Source organism: Vicia villosa, linkage group LG1 (genome assembly GCF_029867415.1).
Source record: "Vicia villosa cultivar HV-30 ecotype Madison, WI linkage group LG1, Vvil1.0, whole genome shotgun sequence".
Taxonomy (NCBI): Eukaryota; Viridiplantae; Streptophyta; class Magnoliopsida; order Fabales; family Fabaceae; genus Vicia; species Vicia villosa.
Genome location: NC_081180.1, coordinates 226,844,643 through 226,855,250, shown reverse-complemented (window position 1 = coordinate 226,855,250; position 10,608 = coordinate 226,844,643). Strand labels below are relative to the sequence as shown.

The window sequence follows — 10,608 nt, the reverse complement described above, 5'->3', positions numbered from 1 at the left end:
AAACCAGTTCGGTTTTTAATATCCAGTGAACCGAACTGTTTCTTATATTCCATACCAGTTTGGTTTTTAATATCCAGTGAACCGAACTCTTTTTAGATGCCAAACCAGTTAACCGAACTGTTTCTTATTCCCAACCAGTTTAGTTTGAAAACCAGTTAACCGAACTGTTTCTTATTCCAAACCAGTTCGATTTTTAAATCCAGTTAACCAAACTGTTATATATATTCCAAACCAGTTCAATTCTTAATCCAGCAGTTAACCAAACTGTTACACAGCAGTTAACCGAATTGTTTTTGTACTCCAAACCAGTTCAATTTTAAATCCAGTTAACCGGACTGTTCAAACCAGTTTAGTTTTAAATCCAGTTAACCAAACTGTTTATATCATCAAACCAACCGAACTGTTTTTATCAAACCGAACTGTTTTTATATTTTAAATCAGTTTGGTTTTAAAATTGAAATAAACCTTTTGTTATATTAAAACCAGTTCGGTTTTAAAATCGAATTAAACCTTTTGTTATATTCAAACCAGTTAGTTCTAAATCCAGTAAACAAACTGAACTGTTTTTTAGAACTAATATTCAAAACCATAGCTGGTTTTACCATAAATAATTTATAATAAAAAGTTTTAATATTAACAAGTTCTCGTATAAATAACAATTTGTTTCAAAGTAATAACATTTTATATATTTATTTTACTATAAATCATAAATAAAATAATAAAGGTTTTTAAATATATTATAAAAGCCGCAAATTTTTAACAAATCATAAATAAAATAATAAAGGTTTTTAAATATATTATAAAAGCCGCAAATTTTTAACAATTGGTTTTAATATTAAACCATCTGAATTATACACATAGTTTTTATCTCAATATATCCCAAATTTCTACTAGTTTTTGAGTCGCATTTAAGTAGTTTTAAATTTTCAACTATGATAATTATAATTAAATAATATATATTTGACTCTATTAATTTATATACAATTTAATATATATTGTACTACAATTTAATAACTATTTTTTAACTTGATTGATTTAAAAATAATATTTAATATTAAATTCTCTATGAGATTTCATTAAGAAATCAATAAGTTCCCACCATTAAAATATGCTCTTAGCAAACTATACTCTAGTGCAATTATTACATGTAACTTGTAAATGTTGTTTATATGCTCTTAGCAAACTATACTAGGATTATTAAGAATATTAATGTATTTGAAATTTAAAATTTTAAGCTTCTTGAATAAAATTTTCTTTATATTTAAGTTTTTTAAATAATAACTTCTTTATTTAAATTTTCAACGGAAAATCGTTAATTACTTGTTAACAACCGCAAAAAGAAAAAAAAAAAAGCCTCATCATCAAGGTTGGGGAGTGAAAAGAAAGATTGCTGCTATAATTTCCCCTTTCCATTCACGGTACAAAAAAAATAGAAACCTTCCTCTCCTCCGGTGGGTGGGAAACTCTCCCGCAAGGCTTTCTGAACGACGACGATGGCAATGCCCTGCTTCTCAATCTCTGGTAACTCTGTCAACCTTTTTTCTTTCAAAACAAAAAAAACTGATTATCGTTCTTCCATTTTAAAAGCAATTGAAAACTAGTTTAATAACAGATTCAAAATAATGTATGAAGTTCGCAAATCTTAGAACTGTGAAGTAAAAATTCCGACCTACCGGATTCGAACCAGTGACCTAAGGATGACAGCATGGTGTCCCAACTACAGTCCTCCGCTCTACCAACTGAGCTAAGGTCGGTTTGATACTCAGAGTTAGTGTCAATATTAACTTAACTATTGATTCCTAATTAAAGGTTTATTCTAAATTAATTTAATACTAACAGTAATTGTCTTGGTTTCTAGTCTGCTTCTATGTATAAAGAATCCAACCAGTTGACCACAGTGAAGTAGTTACAATCACTTTCTGATTTTCCCATTTCTATTTCAATCTTATCACTCAATTATCTTATGGCTGCCGCGGTTGTTGGTGAAGCTTTTCTCTCTGCTTTCATTGAAGTCGTCCTCGACAAGCTTGCTGCTCCTCAGCTTGTTGACTTGATCCGTGGAAAGAAACTTGACATCAATTTGGTGCAAAGGTTGAAGAACACTCTTTATGCTGTTGAAGCCGTGCTTAACGATGCTGAACAAAAGCAGATCCATGACTCTGCTGTTAACAAATGGCTTGATGATCTCAAAGATGCTCTCTATGTCGCTGATGACCTCCTCGATCGGATTTTTACTAAAACTGCAACTACTCAGAAGAACAAGGAGGTCAGTACTACTAACTATTTCTCTCGCCTTTTCAACTCTGAGGAAAGGGATATGGTTTGTAAGCTGGAAGATATAGTTGCTAGGCTTGAACACATTCTCAATTTCAAAGATATTCTTGGCCTTCAACATATTGCAACTCATCACTCATCCTGGAGATCTCCATCAACCTCTTTAGAAGACAGATCTAACATATTTGGTAGGGATCAAGACAAAGAGGCCATTCTCAAATTACTGTTAGATGATGATCATGATAAGGATGAGATTTCTGTGATCCCTATAGTTGGTATGGGTGGAGTGGGAAAAACTACTTTAGCTCAATCTGTGTACAACCATGACACTATAAAGCAGAAATTCAATGTTCGAGCATGGGCTTGTGTTTCTGATCATTTTGATGAATTGAATGTTGCAAAGGCCATCTTGGAGTCAATTGTGGGGTATGCTTGTAGCACAGATAACAAAGAGTTGCTTCATCGTGATTTGAAGGAAAACCTGGCTGGAAAAAAGTTCTTAATTGTTTTGGATGATGTATGGACCGAGGATTATCACGGCTGGAATTCTCTTTTAAGGCCTCTTCAATATGGAGCTAAAGGAAGTAGAATTCTTGTAACAACCCGTATCCAAAAAGTTGCTTCTATGGTACAAACTAAACAAGATTACTCTCTTGAGAAATTGTCTGATGAAGATTGTTGGTCAGTGTTTGCAAACCATGCATGCCTTTCTCTAAAAGAATTCAGTGAGAATAAGAATCTCCATAGAATTGGCAAAGAGATTGTTAGAAAATGCAAGGGATTGCCTTTAGCAGCACAATCACTTGGGGGCTTGTTGCGAAGTAAACGGGACATCAAGGATTGGGATGATATACTAAGTAGTAACATTTGGGAAAATGAGAGTAATATCATTCCAGCTCTAAGAATTAGTTATCATTATCTCCCTCCTTATTTGAAACGCTGCTTTGTTTATTGTTCCTTGTATCCTAAGGATTATGAATTTGAAAAAGATGAACTGGTTTTGTTGTGGATGGCCGAGGATCTTTTACATCCTTCAGAAAATAACAAGACTTTAGAAGAAGTTGGTCATGGGTATTTTAATGACTTAGCTTCTAGATCATTTTTTCAACGTTCGGGAAATGGGAACAGCTACCAGCATTTTGTGATGCATGATCTGGTGCATGACTTAGCAATATTGCTCGGTGGAGATTTCTATTTTAGAACAGAAAAACTTGGGAAAGAATCGAAGATTGGCACCATGACCCGTCATTTATCATTTAGAAGCTTCAGTGGTCCAGTCTTGGAAAACTTTGATATTTTTGGCCGAGCAAAACATCTTAGGACATTTTTGACAAACAATTTTAAACTCCCTTCTTCCAATATCGAAAAGGCATCATGCATCATTTTATCCACATTGAAGAGCTTGAGAGTTTTGTCATTTCACTACTCTCCATATCTTGATGCATTGCCCGATTCGATATGTGAACTGATCCATTTGCGTTACTTGGATCTCTCTTCCACGACAATTAAAACATTACCAGAGTCACTGTGTAATTTGTATAATCTACAAACGTTGAGGTTGTGCAATTGTCTTGAACTAACCTTGCTTCCCAATGATATGCAAAATCTTGTAAATTTGCGCCATCTTGATATCCGTGGAAGTGATAAGTTAGAAGAAATGCCTGTTGGAATGAGCAAATTAAATCATTTGCATTATTTGAGTTATTTTGTTGTGGGAAAACATGAAGAGAAAGGGATCAAGGAACTGGGGACACTTTCAAATCTTCACGGATCACTTTCCATTAAGAAATTAGAGAATGTTACCAACAGCTTTGAAGCATCAAAGGCAAAGATAATGGATAAGAAGTACCTTGAAGAATTATCGTATGTATGGTCTCAAGATGCAAAGGACGATTTTAAGAATTCACAAAGCGAGATGGATATACTTGGCAATTTACAACCTACCAAGAACCTGAAAAGGCTACATATTGATGGATACAGGGGCACAAAATTTCCAGAATGGGTTGCAGATCCTTCCTACCACAATTTGACTGAGTTATCTTTCTATAATTGTCATAATTGTTGCATCCTGCCCCCACTAGAACAACTACGCTCTCTTAAGAAATTGAGAATCAGTAGAATGAGTATGATGGAGATTATTGGATCTGAATATGGTGATTTTTTTTCAGAGACACTTTTTCCTTGCCTTGAACGTCTTGAGTTCCGTGACATGCCTTGTTGGGAAGTGTGGCATCATCCCCATGAATCAGCTGCTCCCTTCCCTATATTGAAGACCCTTTTGCTTATTGATTGTCCTATATTACGGGGAAATTTGCCATCTCATCTTCCTGCTTTGGAAGTACTTGTGATTGAACAATGCTACCAACTTGCTTCTTCTCTCCCGAGGTCCCTTGTCATAACTACACTAGTGGTGTGTGCAAGCAATAAAGTAGCACTACCAGAGCTACTGCCACTTTCATTAAAAGAGTTAAAAACTCAAGGAAGATCAGTGACAGAGTCCGTGTTTGAAGCCTTCAGAGTCTCCGTACCAACTTCTCTTCAAGATTTAGACATTGAGGATTGTTCATCTGCAATATCATTTCCGAGAGATTGTTTGCCCGCATCCTTGAAGCGCCTAACTATCAAGAATTGTGAAAATCTAGATTTCCCAATGCAAAACCACCAACTCGAGTCACTTGTGTATTTGTATATAAAAAGGAGTTGCGATTCTCTTAGAACCCTCTCATTGGAAACCTTTCCAAATCTTCAATATCTGTGTATCAAAAACTGTGAAAACTTTGAATATCTTTCCGCTTTGAAGAATCTTCAAAATCTCGTTGATATTGGTAATAGAGACTGCCCCAATTTTGTACCATTCCTAGGAGAGGGGTTGTCTGCTCCAAACTTGAATACATTGCATGTCTCCTGCTGCGTTAATTTAAAGTCACTTCCTTGTCACATAGATACTTTTCTCCCAATGTTAGAAAATTTGACAATAGAAGATTGCCCAGAAATTGAGACTTTTCCTGAAGGAGGTATGCCATCTAGCTTGAGATCACTTCGGATCTTGAACTGCGACAAGTTATTAAGGAGCCCATCTCTAACTTTTCCAGACATGCTTACCCATCTTACCATTACTGATAGTGCCCAGTCTTTCCCCAAGGAGGATTTTGCGTTGCTACCTCCCTCTCTTACCTCCCTTGAGCTATGGAGTATGTCAAGTTTGCACACATTGGAGTGCAGGGGGCTTCTCCACCTCACATCCCTCCGAAAACTATCAATTAGAGACTCTCCCAAGCTGGAGAATATAGCGGGAGACAGCAGACTACCTGCCTCTCTGCTTAAGCTACGAATCTATCGATGTCCTCTGCTGGAAGAACGGTGCCGCATGAAACACCCGCAAATCTGGCCGAAACTTTCCCACATCCCAGACATTCAGTTTAACCGCAGATAAATTTATTAAGCTTGAAATTGGATTTTAAATCGGTAAATGTTTTTCTCTGCCTCCTGTAAATGCCATTTTTCTAATTTCATTCGTACTCTGCACCAACTTTTTTCGTTTTCTTTTTAAACAGATGAAAATTAAATCCTACTATTAGCCCAGCCAACTTATTCCTCCCTTTCTATCTATTTTCTGTATCTTGAACATTTGTCTTTTTTTCATGTTGTTTGCAGTTTGCTGTACGAGGTTGTATGGGTGCATGTTTGTAAACAAGGTCGTTTGGATGCAGATTTACAACAAATGTTTTTCCATATTTTCAGGTAAAATCATCTGAGCAGAAATCTCGTTATTGTTGTGGCCATGTGTGAATGATATAGTTAATAGTTTGTATGGTCTCAAAAATATCATTTGATTTGGTATTACAGATATTGAAACAGTTATCTCCCTTGATGATTAGGCTGGGAATATTGATCATGCTGACTTTGATTTGTACAACCACGTGAGTTCTTGAACTTTCCTTCTAATGCAATAGGTAGTTTCACTTTCACACTTATTCATGGATACTATGGTAATCAAACTGATTTTTTACATCTTATTGCATCCGTATTTTTTGGTGATGTTTCCGGTAAAAAATTGACATCAAAATTTCAAACCCATTATTAATTCCTTCCCAGGGGTTGACATATTCAATTGAAAGACCCATTACCAAATTTGTGTTGTCATAACATGTTCCTTGCATTTCTGTAGGCTCTACAACTGGTGAGATGATTCATATTTAGGTGCTCCTTACGAGCCTAATTTGAGTAATTCATTTAACTTAATACGCAAACTACAAAAGAAAATGTTAATATAATTCTAAAACCAGTTTTATGCATTGTCTGCCAGAAGAGTTCCTTAAATGTATAAGGTATAACATATGAGAAATTGTTTTACAAAATGATGTAGGAGTTAGAAAAGATGCAAAGATCCGTTCCTTAAATGTATAAGGTATAACATATGAGAAATTGTTTTACAAAATGATGTAGGAGTTAGAAAAGATGCAAAGATCCACCACTATTTTCACAGGCCTTCTTAAGCATACACATCAGGAGCAAGGAAAAGAAGAAAGGTTTGCACCAATGAACAAGGAAGTGAAACAAGATGGGGAGAACTAGAGAATTTTGTGCTAATGGTGTTGTGATCGAGATTTAAAAAGTTACATGTATGCAACACCAACCATCTATTGCAAGAATGGAAAACCTGAGAAGACTAACTGGCTGATGCATCAAATACCATTTTGACAGTATTCCTACTACTTATTCCAAACTTGGTTGTCCAATGTTCGGTATCATAGGTAATGAGGATTAGGTGTATATGTAATTATGTATGTACTCTTAGTCCTCCACACATGAAGAGATTTGTCATCATTTCCTAGGTTAAAATGAACCAGGTTTGTACCATAAGTTACCTTGTAGGCTTGTACCATTATCCATTAAGCCAAACTTTGCCAACAATCGGTTCCGTCGGATCAACTTCTATACATACTCCCCAAACATCCCCTTTCAACAATCAATGTAGTAGCATCGAACTTGATTGGCATGCCAACCGCCATTGCTAGAAGAAAACTCTGATCATAGTGTACCAAATTTAATCCGAGGTATTTGATCCAGACTAACATACCTTAAATCTTTGCTTATGGAGATATGAATTTTGGAGACCATTGTGAGATCGTTAGATAATGAGCAAATATCATCAAAGGACCATTTAAGATGATCTTCTCTTTATCAGCTTGTAAATCAAATATGATCATGAAAAAACCATTAACCATTGTCATTATCCCTCATGTCAAACCCTCTAATAAGTTTCCAAATTATTTTGAAGCATAACGTTCATGACCTTGTAATCTAGCGTATTTCCCTAACAAATTCACCACAATGACTTCATTTCGCTCTACCTTGGGACTTACTATTCGTATTTTTGAAAAAAATCCCCATACTCGAGCTCATATTAATGCAAAAATCAACCTATTTTTTATAATAATACTACATAAATATGTATTGCGAGGGTACGGGGTAAATTAGATACTAAAGTATTCGTACCTACACTCATATCTATTTATTTTAGTGTATAATTATTCTCATATCTGTTTATTTTAGTGTATAATTATTCATACTCGTACCCAGTACTTATTGAAAATTATACCTCATACCTCTACCATTATCCATCTATCCCTACATTTTTTAAAATATTTCAATTTTATCCTTTTAATTTATAAAATAATTTTATTATTTAATATTTACCATTTCACACCTCTACCAAAGTGTATCGGATAACTTGCAATCAAGTTTTCCGGTTTGTAATTTTCTTCACCGGATAACTTGCAGTCAAGTTATCCGGTTTGTAATTTTTCTTCACCGGACAACTTACAGTCAAGTTATCCGGTTTGTAATTTTTCTTCACCGGATAACTTGCAGTCAAGTTATCCGATTTGCAATATTATAGATAACGATTTTATTTATTTTTGGCCACGGTTTTTCCTTGTTGTCTAAACTTTTTTATTTTATTTATTTTTTGCCACGGATGTTCCTTGTTGCCTAAACTTTTTAATATTTTTTAATTTTCAGACTAGTTAAAAATTATGCACCATTAGGGGTGTGCAAAATATCCGGTTTTGATGTCCAAATCCATAACCAAACCTAAACCACTTTTAAATATCCGAATATAATTGAATGATTATTAATCGATTTAATTATTAATCGTTTGGTTATCCATTCAAATAATCCGGATATAATTAAATGGTTATTAACCGGTTAAATTATTTTGGATTCGGTTGTTATCCAAATCCAAATATTTTAATTCTCAAAATAATTTTTTTTTTTGAAAAAAAATATTTTCGGAAAAAATCATTTTCAAAACTGGATTTTTTTTAAAAATCGGTTATATAATTATAATCAATTTTATAACCAGTTTGGATTAAAATGTGGTTATGGTTATAAATCCAAACCATTTAAATGGTTTTAAAATGGTTATAGTTTGATTTTTAAAAATAACCAACCATGCACACCCCTATGCACCATCATCATTTTTAAATGGTTTTAATTTTTTTTTCTAACAACCCTTTCATGTTTCTATCATATTTTGACTTCATCAAGATTAAATGTAGTGTCTGCAACGCCCCAAACTACTTTCAGGATTACCGACTAACTCCATAAACCAACACCAGTCTTTTCATCATATGTTTTCTTCACTCACACTGAAAGTAGTTTGGGGCATTGCAAACAGTACATTTAATCTTGATGAAGTCAAAATATGATGAAAACATGAAAGGGTTGTTAGGGAAAATATCTAAAACCATTTAAAAATGATGATGGTGCATAGTTTTTAACTAACCTGAAAATTAAAAAAAAAAAGTTTAGGCAACAAGGAAAAATCGTGGCCAAAAGTAAATAAATTGTTATCTATAATATTACAAACCGGATAACTTGGTTGCAAGTTATCCGGTGAAGAAAAATTACAAACTGGATAATTTTACTGTAAGTTATCCGGTGAAGAAAATTTACAAACCGGATAACTTGACTGCAAGTTATCCGGTGAAGAAAAATTACAAACTGGATAACTTGACTGCAAATTATCCGGTGAAGAAAAATTACAAACCGGTTAACTTAAGTGCAAGTTATTCGGTGAAGAAAATTACAAACCAGAAAACTTGATTGCAAGTTATCCGATGCACTTTGGTAGGGGTGTGAAATGGTAAATATTAAATAAGAAAATTATTTTATAAATTAAAAGGATAGAATTGGAATATTTTAAAAATGTAAGGGTAGAGGAATAATGGTAGGGGTATGAGGTATAATTTTTGTACTTATTTTATGGGTTTTTGTTTATTTGTTGTGGGTATTTTTTACAAATACTCACCGAATATGGACCAAATTCTCATCCCTAGTTACACCTACCAAATTTCGGAAGTTTTCTTTGTTGATTCACCAGACAAACCAGGTTGCTTTTGCTGCAAAGTTCTTGTTCTATTTGTTCGCTAAAAAAAACATACTTTCATTCATCTATTTTTGGAATAAATAATTTGACAATATCTCATTACACCCCTTGAATCTCTTAGGCACCTAACGTAATTTAAATAATGCCCTCAGCTTCCGTAGATGCATATCCGGAAGCACATTTTTTTTAATAAAAATTTGGCTTTTTCCGTAGGTACATCTACGGAATGTGTTAAAAATAGAGTGTTTCGTAGATGTACCTACAGAACATTCTACTATATTTTCAAATCAAATACATTTCACTCCAGACTCAATTTTTATAACAAAAATGGAACATCAAATTATAGTAAATTAAAGTAATGAAATTTAAAGGCAACAAAATATAGTACACCAAAAAAATACATCGTATAAATCATCGACCATAATGTCAAATACATAATCAAAGTAACGTACATAAATGAAATCAAAATACATATATCAAAAAATTACAAGCATCACTACTACCGTGTGTGTCGGACAACATCCTCTGTAACACCCCAAATTCTACCCAAAAATATCATGCGAGAAATCAGAGTATTTTAAAAACTATCAACAAGCATTTTAGATATCACATTTACTTCATATAAATAACTCATAAACAGATACATAACACTTTAATCTCAGAGAAGCACAAAACAACTTATAACAACTCTTAGACAAACCAACTTCAATTTAATATGCTGCGGAATCATAACATTACCTTTATAAACAAATCATCTTATTTAATCGGAAACAATTTCAAACATCATAGTACTTCTCATTATCCAATTTGAAACTCAACAACTAAAACATGAACAACATAGAAACAACAATATAGACAACCCACTGAGTGCTACGTATCAGAGCGACACACCAACCAGACACGATGGAGCTACAAACTTCCACAACTATACTTGAGTACCT

The 10,608-nt window shown here is 33.8% G+C and overlaps 1 protein-coding gene and 1 non-coding gene across 4 annotated transcripts; one reads left to right on the top strand and one right to left on the bottom strand.

Moving 5' to 3' along the window:
* Positions 1-1,663: 1,663 nt before the first annotated feature.
* Positions 1,664-1,754, bottom strand: TRNAY-GUA (transfer RNA tyrosine (anticodon GUA)). Its single transcript is given in 2 exon segments — positions 1,664-1,699; positions 1,718-1,754. It is a non-coding gene; the product is annotated as a tRNA-Tyr (tRNA).
* A 155-nt stretch (positions 1,755-1,909) lies between these two features.
* LOC131644931 (putative disease resistance RPP13-like protein 1) lies at positions 1,910-8,372 on the top strand. Of its 3 annotated transcripts, none has more exons than XM_058915552.1 (4): positions 1,910-5,739; positions 5,929-6,015; positions 6,121-6,194; positions 6,641-8,372. In XM_058915552.1, exon 1 carries the CDS (start codon positions 1,964-1,966, stop codon positions 5,705-5,707), a length of 3,744 nt encoding a protein of 1,247 aa, XP_058771535.1. In that variant the 5' UTR covers positions 1,910-1,963; the 3' UTR covers positions 5,708-5,739; positions 5,929-6,015; positions 6,121-6,194; positions 6,641-8,372. The 3 variants fall into 3 exon arrangements, with proteins under 3 accessions (XP_058771535.1, XP_058771536.1, XP_058771534.1); XM_058915553.1 differs by having other exon boundaries at positions 6,121-6,227; positions 6,721-8,372; XM_058915551.1 differs by having other exon boundaries at positions 6,721-8,370.
* The last annotated feature ends 2,236 nt before the right edge of the window (positions 8,373-10,608 follow it).